This window comes from Apostichopus japonicus, chromosome 5, assembly GCF_037975245.1.
Source record: "Apostichopus japonicus isolate 1M-3 chromosome 5, ASM3797524v1, whole genome shotgun sequence".
NCBI classification, from domain to species: domain Eukaryota; kingdom Metazoa; phylum Echinodermata; class Holothuroidea; order Aspidochirotida; family Stichopodidae; genus Apostichopus; species Apostichopus japonicus.
In genome coordinates this window covers 15,719,330-15,735,687 of record NC_092565.1, presented here as the reverse complement: position 1 = coordinate 15,735,687, position 16,358 = coordinate 15,719,330, and the positions used below count along the sequence as shown (strand labels likewise).

General features: G+C 35.9%; 1 protein-coding gene across 2 annotated transcripts; it reads left to right on the top strand.

Moving 5' to 3' along the window:
* Positions 1–2,606: 2,606 nt before the first annotated feature.
* LOC139967827 (uncharacterized) lies at positions 2,607–15,708 on the top strand. 2 transcript variants are annotated; one of them, XM_071971947.1, is made up of 9 exons: positions 2,607–2,799; positions 6,874–6,964; positions 7,166–7,319; positions 7,765–7,824; positions 8,355–8,499; positions 9,151–9,209; positions 9,705–9,764; positions 10,596–10,650; positions 11,170–15,708. In XM_071971947.1, exons 1-9 carry the CDS (start codon positions 2,757–2,759, stop codon positions 11,250–11,252), a joined length of 750 nt encoding a protein of 249 aa, XP_071828048.1. In that variant the 5' UTR covers positions 2,607–2,756; the 3' UTR covers positions 11,253–15,708. The 2 variants fall into 2 exon arrangements, with proteins under 2 accessions (XP_071828048.1, XP_071828047.1); XM_071971946.1 differs by lacking the exon at positions 2,607–2,799 and adding an exon at positions 2,826–3,059.
* Positions 15,709–16,358: the final 650 nt, after the last annotated feature.

Genomic DNA, 16,358 nt, shown 5'->3' with positions numbered 1-16,358 from the left:
ATGTATGAAAGGAATACATACATACATAATGTGAAAGGAATACATACAAAGGAATACATACATACATACATACAAAAGGAATATATACATTGTGAAAGGAAATACACAATTAATCGGTAACCGTAGATTTTTCCCAAGGTGAGAACTTGCGAAGAAAAGCCAGCTTTGCTCACAAGATCAGTGATCGATTTAGAGTAAATATAAAGAGAGCAAATATTTGGATTCATGAGAAAGAGAAAAGTTGCCGATGGAACAGTCAGGAAACTAGGAGATTGCTCCTGGTAGGCTGTAGTTAGTGTCTAAACAATACACTATATAATTGTCCAACCAGCAGTTGCAACGACTAACGAGTCACTCTTGGGTCAAGGCTCAAGTCAAGTCAACTCAGGTCGAGTCACACGTCAAATCATTTACTAGGTCCAGAGGTAGACCCCTGTCTGGGAATCCAAGAGTCGAAGCCTTCACATGAACTTACAAACAAGATGCCCCTTAAAACAATGTGTCGTTTTCTGTTAATTTTTTTACGGATACAATATATGACAATTACAAGGTACACCACAGTGGGTGACAGCCCGATATTCATAAGGTTCTATATTCATAAGGTTCATTGTTCATAAGGGTCATCATCCATAAGCTTCATTGTTCATAAAGGTTTGTTATTCATAATGAGCAAGAAGGTTCCTTGTTCATAAGGTTCGTTATTCATAATGAAAAAAAAGGTTCGTTGTTCATAATTGGTAAAAGGGTTCGATATTCATTCTGCTTCTGCTTCTGTTAGATACTCGTTAAAACCCCTCTCGGGTATCACAACGAGGATGTTGCTGCGCAGCTCAGCAGTGCTAATAATAATGCGATGGGCAATCTTGTCTTAAACACCTCAAGACTAGGGCACTCTTTAACGGCCGAGGATTGTGTATTCCAGTCTTTTATAGTCCTAGGATAGAAACTATACTGAAAAGCACGATGATTATGTGGAATTTGTGTATAGCGGCCACGCCTCCCTGGTTTCAAGAAGGGATTAGTCTCGTTTGGGACTGCAATTAGGCCATTAATAATTTGGTAAAAGAGCATAAGTCTGGCCCTTTTCCTTCTTTCTGTGAGGGGTTCCCATTTCAAAGCCTCTTCAAGATCTCAGTGACGCGCGCGCTGGATTGCCTACGGAAATCACGAGTACAAAGCGTGCTGCCTTCCTTTGAAGTTTTTCTATTTTATCTTGGTTTGAGACCTTATAAGGGTCCCAAATCTGAGCTGCATATTCAAGAGTAGAACGACACATAGACATATAGGCCAATTCACGTAATTCTGGTAGGCAAGAGCGCAAATTCATATTAAGGAAGCCAAGGGTTCTGCTGGTCCTAGAGCAAATCTTATCAATATGAGTAGAGAAAGATAAATTGTCACTAAACAGGATACCAAGATAAATGGTGAAAAAGGCTCGTTATTCATAATAGGACGAAGGGTTCGATATTCATTATAGAGCAAAGGGTTCGTAATCCATAATAGACAAAAAGCTTCGTTATTCATAATAGGCCTAGCCAAAAAGGTTCGGTATCATTCACAATGAGGAAAAGGACCCCCTTTAGGAAACGTACAAGTTTATGCCGTTCCGTACAAGTCGGTAGAAATCGTAAAAATTTGCATATTTTTGCATAATAGCATGCATGTAAGGCCGAATTTACAATCGAGCCAAACAAAATAGTGTCGAAAAACCTCAAAAGAAGATATATGTTGTAGAACTCGACAGGACAAATCGAACGGTGCAAAATTCATCAAAATTGGACATCGGGAAGGTCAAAATGGTTAGTGTCATGTGCGGTCCGCCGTGTCAGCCCTAGGGACGAAGTCTTCGTTTTCGATCTTCGTTTTCGAAAAGGAAGACCGAATAAAGAAGACTTCGATATTTCAAGCTAACTTCGTTTTGTATCTGAACCTATTGGTAAAATGCTTATTAGATGTTTATTTTCCAAAGAAAATGAGACAGACAATATGAAGAGAAAGAGATCAGGAACCCTGACAAATAAAGTCAATGGTGGCCTTAATTTTGAAAAAGCCGGAATAGATCACAGTTGTACGGATGCCCATAAGCTTTAATGCAATGCTCCTTACCACGAACTACTTGTTTCATAATCCCCACTCACCCGTCCCTAGGGCTGACACGGCCATTAAACCTTATATGATCTACTTGGAGAGTTTCATGACGATTGTATCTGTTTTAAATGATTATTATTGCAAGTCTTCGTTATTCGGTCTTCCTTTTCGAGATTTGCCTATACTGCAAATCTCGAAAACGAAGATCGAAAAACGAAGACTTCGATATTTCAAGCTAAATTCGTTTTGTATCTGCAACTATTGGTAGAATGCTTATTGGATGTTCATTTTCCAATGAAGATGAGACAGACAATATGAAGAAAAGGAGATCAGGAAACCTGACAAATAAAGTCAGCATAGTAGAAGCGTCAGCTTTTACAGCAACATCTTCTCTTAGGAGTAGTAGCACATCCTGCTTAGGGTAGTAGTACCTCGAGTTTAGGGTAGTAGCACCTCCTATTTAGGGTAGCAACGCCACCTTTAGTCCTTTTGGCGTTCCATACTTTTGGCGTTCCATAAGTATGTTTCTGTGATACGGCGGAGTGCGAACAAATGTTACATGGGACAACATTATAATATTTTCCCCCTATTTTTTTTCGGAATTCTTGAAATCACTCGTGTCGAAGGTTAACAAGAAGCCCGGAATTGAAGATAAACAATAACTGAACATGGCAGAGCCTAGTTCATCGCTCATTAGGAAAGAGATCGCAAGTAAGGTTGTTTCGCGCATCTCGATATTACTGAGATTGAGTTGGAATGAATGCCTGCCACGGAGCTATTCCTAGGCCTAAGTTAGGCTCAATGTGCAGGCAATTGATTATTGTTTTGGAGTACGAATCCATCGTGATTGTCAGACAATTATGTGCATGTAACTGTATATATACTCATTTGGAGAAGAGGGTACGCTAGACGTAGCCTTATGCTAGGCTTTGTGAAAGTCGCTTTTGCGAATGGCCTGCAACTAGCGTACAGTAGGTTGCCCGTCAACTCAAATGTCACTAATTTAGGCCAAACGTTTAACTAAGTTTAATAGCAAGAACTGGGAATAAGTACTAGCATGGTCACTTCGAAGTTCGGACACCTAAGCCATAAAACACCCCAAAACTAAATCTTCTGGTATAAATCACCGGAAAATATACTTCATATGGTGGAAGAATTGTGTTACTGTATATTGCAATACACGGCCAAACTTTCTTTCCTGCAAACTGTTTTCACGTTGTATTCCAAGAAGATTTTTCGTGATTGTGGAACTGGTATTTCTTTGCTAGAGTATTGCGAAGTTCGGACACGCAACCCACAGTGTGGCGCTGGTGATAAAATTGGTGGCGCAGTTGCTCTTTCAGTAATTATAACAGACTTCATAGATCTCCGTCATTTTATTGACAAATATGTAAGTACTTTCTTGCACACGGGTCATTTTGGAGAGAAAATAACTGTAGCTTCGTACTTTTTGGTGGAATATGGCTCTTCCTGTAGGTTGTCAAGGTGAAATTGTGTATTTCTTAGGGTGTCCGAACTTCGCAGTGTTCCGAACTTCGCAATACTGACTATACTACTATGCCTAGTATCATGCCATGCATCGGCTTCTCATTTAGGGCCTAGGCCTACACTACAAATAATTGCTTTATGAATGTCATATATTTGAGTGACAGTAAATGTTGCATGGGTATTCTTGGGTAGGCATATCCAAGTTTAGTGAAATTCAAATTAACATTTCAACAATTAATCAGTGAGGAATCACTAAAAAAGAAAATAATACAGTATATAGCACAATGGTCATATCAAATCTCTGAATACTCAGACTCAGGGGAAAGGTAACAAGTGAAAGCCTACCCTTTATAATAAGATAATGTGTCATTGTTTATTATAACTGTCTGTGATTAAAATCTTTCAGTCAAGAGGCTTAGCTCTCTCTGCTATGTCATATCTCCAAGAACAAGAACGTTGTTCAAGAATGGAGCCTTTGTTTAAGAACCTTGCCATGTCTTTGAAGGTAACCCTGGCCTATAAAAGGTAGCATTGTAAGAGGTTAACTTCAAAATGAAAGAATAGGGCTGGGTTTTTAAAAAAAATTATGTCACTGGGTTTGATAGGGTGTCTCTTGCTCTTGGTGTGATGCCTTGTGATTGTATAGTACTTATAATCTGTTCTTGAAAGGAAAATATCCATGTTATGTTTTGCAAAATGGATGGTACTGTCACTGCATTCATTGAGTGTTTCTGGTAAGCCATGTACCCTATGACAATACCTTCTAAAACATAGTTCTTTATTAGGGCTGTAACGGTTAAACGGTTAACCAGTTAACCGACCGAACGGCCGGATAAACGTCCGCCTACATCGTATAAGTTTAACCGTTTTTGTAATGCCAATTACGCAGTCGCAACGGCGCGTCTTCACATCACTTTGTTCCCGAAATAGACCGCAACATCTGCTTGCCGAAAATCACGTAACAATTGCAAACTTTATCACGCATCCATACAAAAGATTTTTAAAATCGGCGGTACGACTGAAGGGATTACCAAGTGGTAAGTGACCCGTGAAGCGCCTATTGTTACCCCGTTCGACAACGTGACGAGTCTGAATCTAATCCTTTCAAATTTATATTGTATTGAAGTAGTAAACGTTTTCTTTCATATGAAGTTGACTTCAGTTCAGTGTTCCCTCTAAGGTGCGGGATTCCATTCAACTGACTCAGTAATCCCACAAAGAAAACATTTGTCTGCTGGAAATCCCTGCATCGTTTTCTTGCATTCGTGATAAGTTTATACTCAATGCACAACGTATTCACTTGATTGTATAGAGAAAAACACTCTGAAAATCAATAGAGAAATTACCAATTGTGTACGAAAGGTAAACTGGTACACCTTCAAATATTACGAAAGATCGAGCAAAACACTTTCGAATAATTCACGCGAAACTGGCATATCGTGCTAAATGTTACAATGTCATGTAAACAAGACACTAGTACACCCATTTATGAATAAAACGTAAGAACACATCTGGTGTTAAGCGGGGGGGGGGGGGAAAGTATTTTCTAGAATTTCCAAAATTACGGAGAAAATAATATCCTACCATAGTTAAGTGTATAGCCAATAGCCTAACCACCTCGTCGGTTACGGATCTCACCTAACTACAAAAACACAACTAATTGTATATTGCGAAGTTGACGTTTTCTACAAGAACATGGAACAATATTAAGCATTTAGTTAATCATGCAGAGTGGCCATTAACATGTGATTACAAGGTTTACTTTCATGTATCATGGGGAATAGATTGTTTTGTTCATGCGGAGGAGTCAGTTGGCTGTTTTACTTACCTAACTGTTAATACGGGGATCATATTTTACCTACTTTTCTTAAACGTCTAAGATAATAATTCACATAACTTAACCGAACCTTTACTGACTGACCTTATTAATTCTAGACCATGAAACGTTCCTTGGCAACATGCCAAAAACTGTTAACAAACAGGTGTTAGACAGGGGAAGAGCTCACAGTAAGGTACCTTGGAAAATGTAGCCTACCGTAGTTGTAGTATAGTGCAAGCTATTCATTGTTAGGCAGTCTAGAAATGGAGCTTTGCCAAACGTTGTTTGTTTCATAATATCGCATATTTTGTAAGTTAAACTTTTTAAAAATTGTAGTAATATTAGGCTTATAACTGCCATACAATGCCTACGCTATTACAGTAGGGGCTACGCAATTAACGAAGAAATATTTGCTTCAAAAGTCTCTGTAACAGTAACCGATGAACTGAAAAGAGAAACAAAAATCTGTTGAAAACTTCATGAAAAGGCGCGATTCATCTTTTTCAATGTAACGATCGTCAAAACTAAGCAAATACAACCTAATTCTTAACATACGCGTTACGAAAAAAAAAACGATACATGCAGCGCTATTTTGAGAATGTACTTCCGCATCAAAAGTGGTGGCGCTCTTTCGGAATTATAATCTGAGCTATATAACTCTGATTTTCGGCTCTTATTTTGAGGCAACAACACTGGTTACGTTTAAACGTTAACCGTTCGGTTAATAGAAACGGTTAACCGGTTAGTGAATTAACCGGAATGACACAGCCCTATTCTTTATAGAATGTTCACTATCTTGCTAACCTCAGAGATCCTTTGTTTAAAATCATTTACATTTGATAGGCCACTTGAGTTTGTTCCAAATCAAGTTCAGTGTGAAAGGGCCGGTTATAATTCATGGTATATTTGCTATATCTTAGTGATCGATGAAATTAGCTTTGAAGTAAAATCCTTTAGAATATATAACTATGGTTTGTTAATTATCAATAATAACACATGTCAATGATGCACTGTAGTCTGTATTATTGTTAACAGTATACAGCAGGAATGGTCCCACATTCTTGTGATTAACATATTGTACCGGGATGTCCAGCAGTTGATTTTGTTCATTAAGCAATGAATGTTTCAATGAAGGGCAAGTGTAGAGCAAACAGAAATTTATAGGTTACTTTCATCAGACCTCACCTCTAGGATTGCTACAGATGAGGCAAACTAAAAGTACAATTGTCACATAAGATTACAGAAAAAAATAAAAGTACAAATCAGTACAGTACATATGTAAAGCAGACTTGTTAAACAAGGTAAGATCTTTTGATTTGTATGTATGTGTACAACATGTATGTAAGAGGAGGCAGAAAGAGAGTCTTAGTAGTTTTCTCATCTGGCCAAGAAATCTCATTGATTAAGTGTCCAATGAACTTTCCCAGGTTTAAAATTTCAATCCCTGATTTTGTTGTCTGATAATCTGTTCTCTACAGATATTCTTAAGGATGCCGATCTTTCATCTTTGTCTTCCAAAAAAGTCCGAAAGCTCCTTGAAGAATCGTTCAAGTTGGATCTATCAAGCAGGTATTGTATGCATGGTTATTGTGTTGTATCTATAATACTGTATATCTCTTTATTCAGGTAGTCTCTTTGAGAGAGGATTGATACTGATTGACATGGGATTCCCATGTGATTCCCACCCTCTGGATATTGTAGAAACCTTTGATGTGATAAAATGAAGCCAATATATACACTTGAATTAGCTTGTTTCGGTTTTCTACTCAGGAAAAAAGAAGTTGATAAAGTCTTAATGGAAGAATTAGCCAAGGTAGAAAAGGCCGGTGGAGATGCTGATGAAGATGAGGATGAGAGACAGGAGGAAGAGAAAACTAAAGAGACGGTAGAGGATGGATCCCAGTCAGATTCTTCCTTCGAAACAGTAATTCTCTCTTAAAATGAACAATTTTACTCAATCTCTCTATTTGGACATTTTCAGTAAACAGTATTTTTTACAGATACAAGGAAGAGCTCTTTAATGTGATTGGAACTGTTTTCTTACAAATTTATCATTTAAAAATAGTTTCAATATCTTTAAATAACAGCTCATTAAATATGTTGTCTATCTGACTGTTGGAATTCTCTCTGCGTGGAAAAGGTTGTTGATGTTGAATTTCTGTGTAAACATTTTAACTGCTGTAATATATCTGCAAGGGATGTATTACTGCTGGAAGTTTTATTTGACATCAGTAGAGATATTAAAGCAGCAAGAACATTGAGGCAAAACATTGTGCTGAGCCTTAATACTGCGTTGACTGTTGTTTATTTGCCAATATTCCTGTTTGACTGATTGCATACCAGATATTTTTCTCTCTCTTTTTCATTAGCCAGAGGACATGAGCCCACCAGAATCAAAAAAACAAAAAGTATCACACAAGCAACCAGAGGTAACTCGTTAACTTTATTTCTTGATAAGTTCTGTCTTGACTTGACCTGGAATGTTTGCATTACTGTGATTTTCATGACAACATACAGGTGGTTGTCAACTGCTTTCAAGAATAGTGGAAATTTCCTTTGTGTATTCCATGTTTTGTTTACTAACTCTTAAACCATGATGTTGTAGGAAAGATGATGTTGTAGACCCACGGTCGTTTCTGTGTTGACCTAAGATTTCATGACAAATACTGCATGACGTTACGAGAAACAGCTTTGCGACTTTTATATGGTCATTAAAGAATTACTTGTTAAGAAATTTTCATGTTGTCGAAAAATCTAGATGGTTGTGTTATCGATTAGAATCTCATTTTCTGTGATCCTTGGTAAGTTTGGTAAACTTGGCACCACTTGTTAAAGGCTGTGCAACTGGCTGAGAACTCATGCGCCTTCCCTCAGATATCATTGTGTCCCATCTGTGCCAGTTCTTTGCCATCTTTCTCAGTCACATCTTACCCCTAATATTCACCCTCTACACTGTCAGATCATAGGTGATGAAGAACTCGCAAGACGGCTACAGGAGGAAGACACCGGAAGGAGAACGAGACATGGAAATCAAAGACATGCTCACAAGAAGGCCAAGAAATCGAAGACAAAATCAGAAAGATCAAAGAAAGGCGTTAAGACAGGTAACCAAAAACCACAAGAAAAGTCAATCAATCAATAAAATGAAAGAAATGGAAAAATAAATGCATGAAATACAAAGAAATTGAGCGCAAGTGATCATTTGATGACAATTGTCCCTTCGAAATTGGAAAATTCAGGGTCCTGTATTGTTGATGCTTTATTTAGTTAGCCCCAACGCCTGCCCATCTCCCAGCCCTTCTGCTTTAAGGAACTTTTAGAAACAGTAAGATATTTTTGTGTGGGTTTTAAACTGTGTCACTGTCAACCACACATTTAATATTGTAGTATGTTATCTTGCACCTGTGAACCCTTGAAGAAGTCCTCTCCATTATTTATATATATATATATATATATATATATATATATATATATATATATATATATATATATATATATATATAGTTGCCTGATGATCGGTGCACGAGCCGTACATGTGAAACTCCGAGTAGCAGTATGATGATAGTTTAGTTAAGTATCTTATGTGATATATATATATATATATATATATATTGATTTATATACTGTTTTTGTTATGTAATATTTACCGGTATTTAGACTCTAATTAAATATTTGAAATGTTTAATGATAAAGTAAAATAACGTTATCATTCTGAATGGGTTTTTTTTGTATGATTTTGTTGCATTATTCTTCAGGCTACAACTCAGACATGGTGCTTTCTCCTGAGCTGGCTGAAATTATGGGAACCGAAAAGGTAAGGGTTTATGTAAGAACATGTCCATCTGACTGGTCAACATGTTTTAAACTTACAGTTCTTCTGTAACTCGGGTTGCACCATTCAACATGTAATACAAAATTTTGTGGTGAGGATATAAAGGAAAATTTCCAAACTAGGAGTATGTGGTTTAATAAAGAAGATGTTTATAAGACCTGCTTTGCTATTTTATAGCATATTTGTAGCAGACGATGTTCAATTTTACTGAGTTGTTGGTGGTAACTTTGAGTTTCTATGTAAAGAGCCAATCAAAATGTTTGAAAATTGAAGATATGGACTAAACTTGGAAACCTCAGAAGGAAACAAGCTAAATCCAAGAATAAAGCGTGCATTTTTTACTCCCATTTGGTATGTTACCCTTTGTTTACTCATTGGCAGTTGCCTATAATTCAACACAAGGAATTTTTGTATTTCTCTTGTTGAACACATGTGAAGTCCTTTGTAACTGTTTTTCTATTTCTTTACACTTTTCAGATGTCAAGGTCAGAGGTCGTCAAAAGAATGTGGCAGATTGTGAAGGAGAGAGAATTAGCGGTAAATTTCAAAATCATTGCTGGTTTTTCTTTTGAAATATTTCATAAATATTGATCCCCATGCCACAAAATAATCACAGTAAACTTATTTGTCAAGTGAAGGTGTCTTCTTGTTTGTTGAGAGAGGTTTTTCCAAATAGCCATTACTGGACAAAGTAATGCATTGATATATCTGATTATGTATATATAGCGTTATTTCTAATGGCAACATAAAAACTTGTTGTGTCACTTAGAAAGTGTCTGATCAGATTGTCACGGGATATTATATAACTTTTAACCTTGCAATTTGATTATGATCAAATGGTTAAGACTAGCTTTAACAATGCTAGATTAAGGTATGATTTTATTTTAGGCACAAAGTTAATTTGCATACAGTTAAAAAAAAAAACCTGCTACCAGTCCAGGTTGCATTCCTATACCTCTTTCAGTTTTTGAGAAATGATTCATTTAAACAGCTGATGATCATCAATTTAAGTGGCTGGACTACTTAGTTCAACCCACAGACCATCAGGTTGGTTCCTCAGATGCTACACAAAACTCAATAGTAAAACAAGAGATTTTATAACTTTTCAAATTAAATGTTGACAATGCATTACACAATCTTGACTATGTTGTCAAGGACAAACAGTGTTGCATGTCATCCAATGGTGTTCTGTCATTGATATGAAGTTAATAGAACGTGTTTTGGTAATTTGGTTGAGTAATATTAGAATTTAAAAAAGACAATGGATAAACATTGACATTTCTGTATCCATTAAACATTAATGTGTACCTTTCCTATAGACTAAGCAAATTTGCTTACAATAGGATTTTTTTCCTTTCCATTTGGCAGGATCCAAAGAACAAGCAGTTTCATATTTGCGATGATCAACTCTTGAAAGTGTTTGGTGAGTCATGAATTATTCTTTTAATTTGGGGTATTGAGAAATCCCAATATTGCCCATATCTAGTTTAGTTGAAATGACAGAAGAAGATCTAGTTAAGTATTTAAACTTAAAAGAATAGACAGCTTTATGGTTTTAATAAATTGTAACCCAAACAGTCACCAGTTTAAAATAGTAAGCCATTCCATGATTCCAACGGCTCTCACATCTACATATTAGTTCTTGGCCAAGACAAGTGATACACACATAAGTATATTTCATTTGTATGACTAATACAATTAATGGAAAGAATATACCCATATTATTACTTTCTCTTTCATTGTATGATATTCTTGACCTAAGACTCAATGCCATTAAAGATATAACTGACCTTAAAACTATCCACTCCAACAAGGAGAAATTCTACTCCAAATCACTTTGGGTAGAGGTACACTTCCTTCTCAGTCTCACCCATGTGACTTCTATTTGCACATTGTAAATTTTGAGAGATTTACCGTTGGTTTTCTGCTCTATTTACTGCAGGAACAAAGAGAGTCCGAACATTTAGTATGATGAAGTATCTGAAACGGCACATCAAGGACCCAGATCTGCTGAGCGATAGTTAGAGTGCACCGGTAGATGCCAAGATGGAATTGTTTGTTTTTCTAGGAAAGACCAAGATTTTACTCAAAAGCAGCTAAACGGTACAAGATTTTGGAGTTTTGTCTTGCAAAGAGTTTCTCTTTTTGTTCTTTGGTCACAGCGAGGATTATCATTTACTAGCTTCAAAAGATTAGTTTCATTATCGGAGAACCGAACATTGTGATCAGACTAATGTCAACTCGTCTCTGGAAGACTTATGACAATACACAGTTTTATTTTGAAGAGGATAACCTAGCCATAAGAAACATTGAGTACGATTGTCGTAAAAGTACCAATGTTGCAGAAGAAGGCAAAACAAAAGTCTTAAATCTCAGCAGGTTTCAAAGACATCAACGTCCAGTTGATGAAACTTGTGATTTTGGATGGCAGTGAATGAGTTTCCGGTGGCTTGACTGGTTGAATGTAAAGGATTTTTTCAAATCTGTTTGATTCACAGGAACCAGATGTCCCAAAGGGACATAGTTTTACATTCAGTGTATTGACTTTTTGGCCTGTTCATGACACCAAAACATTTCTGGCTGGAAACATATAGTCCATTTACCTCTGAAGAAGTTTATGACAGCACAAACAAATTCAGGGAGAATGCACAGAATTTTGAAGGGTTTCACCCGTGCAAGTTTTATAACTGACAATGTTTATTTGGAGTTTGAGTGTGGTTGATTAGATCTGAGTTTGGTTCATAACTTGATATATTTATGACAAATATGAAATGTTGTCTTCTTTCAAGAAAGTGAATCAAGTGTTTTGTCCAAGAAGTGTCAAATATGTTTAATCTTTATTCATTTGTGAGGGGGTTGTTTCAAATATTGGTCAACTGCTGAGTGTCTTGTATAGACAGCAGTATTTAGTGATGGAAGATGGATTGACACATTGAAAAGATGATCCTATTGTGATTTGTTCTGCTGTTGCGTAAAGTTTTCAAGCTATTATTTTGAATTTCTTGATACAGTAGATTATCTTTTCAAAGCATAATTATTTAAGAAAGAAAATGTCACAGACACCATCGTGCCGATAGGAAAATTTACTGATGGTCTAGTGTAGTACTTTATCTGTAAAATTGCTTCTTTAGTCTGAAAAATGAATCTGTTTTTTGCTTCTAAAATATTTGTAAGATATGCATTGTTTTCAATTAGACAAGATGGTTACAAATTATTGCTACTTGGGCATTTCGTTTTTCTTTTCCGATGATAACTAGACTATGGAAAAGAGTAAAGAAGAGTGCTGTATTTGGTCACATGGATATATCTGCATTTATCAAGTGTTTATTGAAAGCTCTTGAATCTAAGTGGAAAATATGTCAAGCTTTCAAAATAGATGTAATCAGGTAGTTGCTGAGAACTGTTTTATTTTAATTTATTTTACACACAAACGTATATATATATACATATATTTATATATGTATAGATATTATATTCTGTTTCATTATCTCCTTGGAGATCCCGCCGGGAAAGGCACAAATGAATTTTTGGTTTAGACTGAATCAGCAATGACCGTATGGAAGAGTACGCCGAATGTGCCGCAAACAAAATGAAATATTATTATATATTACAGCTTTTGGCCTACAGTGAAATTATGACCTTCCTTCCTGGTCCCAAATAACTGGACAAATGATCTAGTAATCTAGTAGGAATTAGGTGCCCTCATATCTAAAGCTGGAGGCCCAGGTTCGATTCCAGGTGGAGGTTGGATGTGCTTCCACTGTACTTGATAGATTTTCGAATTCTTTACACCTACGTTGTTTTTTACTTTCACCTCATAGTCAAGTCATATCTCGATTCTTGATGTATACAAAGTATATTTAAGACGTTCATGAGGACCATTGGGTTTGGTGGAAGGCCCTTTTCCACCAATTTCTGAGAAGTCAAACGTCTGTCGGTGAATATCTTTGTTTGGAAAATTTTCTTAGGAGCCCATTTCTAAATAATAGTTGAATTCATTTTCTGGTAGGATTTGTAAATAATCTTTGACTTTTTCACAATTTCTGAATTACTTCATCTCCAATCTTTTATATGACAAATCCTCAAGCAACTTATTCTGGTACTTATTTACAGTGTATTAGGCAAGAAGACTTTGCTTTAATGGAAAAGTTAAGTGGCCATGAATTCACAAAGGATTTCAAATGCATGTTTATGCAAAAAAAAATTGAAAATTGTATGATTTTTAACAAATACAGTCAGTCAGTAGTAAGTATTGAAGAAACTATAAACCAAAAGTTGCTGTCATGTAATAATCCTGCAAAACCAACCTTTTACCTTTTAAGAAAGTTGGACAAGTCATAATTGAAGATTTTTCTGTGATAAGATTGATAAAGATCTACTATGTCCATCAGACCACTCCTAGTTCCTTGTCCAAAATTTTGACCAGTTTGCTAGATCCGTTATCTTCAGTTTTATTAACTCATCTCTCGTTATTCATTTTTTTTTCATTCTGAGGGCATCGAATAATTTCTTTGACCCAATATGAGGAAACTTTGCAGAGGAGGAATCTGATGACAGTAGATAAGCTTTCTGGAAGACATTGCCACATAAACCAGAAAGTAACAGAGATTTATGTTAGAGATTGGTTAAATGGTCTCTCTATTACAGCCAGCAAGGGCATAATGCTTATACCATTCTACACTGTCCTCTCACACCATGTTTCAAAACTTAGGTACTGGCAGCATGAACAGTTCCTAATCATTATCTGATAAACATGATATTCAATTATTCATACTGCGTATACTGTCAGTACGAGTAGCTTCGAAGCATGACATGAAACTACAGTTTATAAAAAGCTGTCCGAACTGGGTTTTCCTCATGCATATTTATAACAAATGAGGGACGGGGGCAAAACATTTGCAAATACTAGAGAGGGTTTTGTAAATTTCTAAAGAGGATTTCTTTATCATCTGTCACATTTAAGAATGTTCACAGATTGCTCAGTATTTTGTTAAAACGTCTTAAGTAATTTATTTCTGCAGTAGAAAGGAGACACAGAGAGGTTCTAAGCCGTTCCATTATAAACTATTACCATGGTTTAATTTTAAGGGCATTTTTTTTTTTAAAAACTTTTAATTTATGGTGCTTAAGTTACAGTATTTTAAATGTACTAATTTATATCTGACAAAAAGAAAGAAAGTCAAATTTTGTCTCGTTTTATTATGTTGAAGAATAGTTGCTTGAGTGGTTTCTTGCTCATTATTAATATTCACAATTTCTTCAGTGGATATTTTTGAGCCCTAAACTGGTAAAAAAAAAAAGAAGCTAGACTGGAAGCCAATTAGGCGTTCTAGCCATAGTTATGTAACATTATTATCAAAAGACACATTTTCTTGTACCAGAATCTGCAAGGTGTTAGATGTGCACTTCTAAGCATAGCATCAAGATAAAACCCTCTAAAAAGACATTTATTTTAGTATTTTGTATATTTTCAAACTTAAAACTATGTGTAACTTGTTTCAAGAATCAGGGTCATGAGAGCATGTCCCTGTTGTTTTCAAGATGGAAAATGTTTTTGAAGAAATTTCAAAATGTACAGGGTGGAGGTTGATGGAGTTTGATAAATGTGGCAGCTTAGTTATCATCATAATCCCTTAAAATATCTCTGGTGGTGAGTTCGCTGACCAATGTTTATTTGAAACAACGTTTGCATTACAAGTAAAACTTGAACGTTCATAAGGGTTCTTGTATCAAGTGGGTGCATTTAAAAATCACTTCAAATGACATTTTAGAAAACTTTCTTCAAAAATTGCTTCATTTGTAAATGGTAAAGCTGCTTTCGGTCTTGACTGTCACAAGTCAATTTTTTTTGGGTGCTCTTTGAAAAAAAATTAAATCCCACAACATTGTAGTGTGTAGCTCCTTAACTTCACTGGTCGAGTTTCATTTCAAATAATGAAATATGAGTTGAAAAAGATTGAATATTTCCAGATTTCTTATTTGCATTAGATGAACAATGCATGATAATTGAAACGTCTGGATGTTGAAATGCTGAGAATCAAATCGTATTGAAGTTATTAATCATTAGCTCATTAACATTTTAATGTTTACAACAGTGGTGTGGAGGGGGGGGGGGGTGTGCTAATGTGATTAATTGAAATCTTAGTTTTAGTAATATGCTCTAGGTTAGGCTATTTTGTTGACCAAATGTCAATAGCTGTTGGGAAGCAGAGTTTGACGAATCTCCAGCCACTTACCATGTCCCGTACGTCAAAATTTGCATGTAAATTATATATTTATAGAAAATCTGGCATATTCTGCTTTGTAAAATTGCAACCTGCTCATTATCAGACATTTCAGTTGTTTAAATAAACAATGTTTTAACGTTATATCAGAGCTTTATTTATTCCTTTTTCATTAATCACTCAATTCATAAGCTGATTCGTTTAGCACATCATGTTCCAAATAAAAGCAAATAAAAGGACTTTTTTTTTTTACTTAATAAAATTGTGTATTGGTATTCATTTCTGGACTAAAGTATTTCAATCAAATTCAGGAGAGATTAATGCTCAATGATTCAACCCCATTTGTCTGTGAGCACTGTATAAATATGGGGGAAGGGGGTGAGCCGAGGGGGAAAACTGCATAACTCATTGGTTAGCTTGTCGATACGCCCATGTTCTTCTTCACAATATTGAATGAGACGAAATATAATATGTATTTCTATACTTTTTATCGCATATGATCCCAAAATATATATTGTCATAATCAAAATGGCTGCCAAATTTTATTTGAATAAAGGAGGATAAGTTGTGGCCTAGGTGAGGGGGTTCTAAAATGAGGGATGACCCCTCCCGATTTGTAGGTGGGGGGGGGGGCATTTTCAAATACTCACATGAAAATGGTATCAAAGTTCACAGGCTGAGTGCTGCATACACTATTACTATACAATAATCAGCTCGCCCTCGACAGAGCTACACTCGACAAAGCTTTTCCGCTTTATTTATTACAACTTTGTTAGAACTACCAAAAGATCCTGATAATTTCTTTGCTGATTCCATGCACACGTCACGTAAGGAAAATAAGGAGGATATATTCGGGGAAATCTAGAGATATGGCAACCCAAATAATGAATATATGGGTGGGGAGAGT

Coding starts and splice junctions, on each gene's coding strand:
- LOC139967827 (XM_071971946.1), top strand. CDS start 3,008: ATGCTAGGCTTTGTGAAAGTCGCTTTTGCGAATGGCCTGCAACTAGCG. Junction 3,060..6,873: donor TGGCCTGCAACTAGCGTACA/GTAGGTTGCCCG, acceptor TGTTCTCTACAG/ATATTCTTAAGGATGCCGAT. Junction 8,500..9,150: donor AAAGAAAGGCGTTAAGACAG/GTAACCAAAAAC, acceptor ATTATTCTTCAG/GCTACAACTCAGACATGGTG.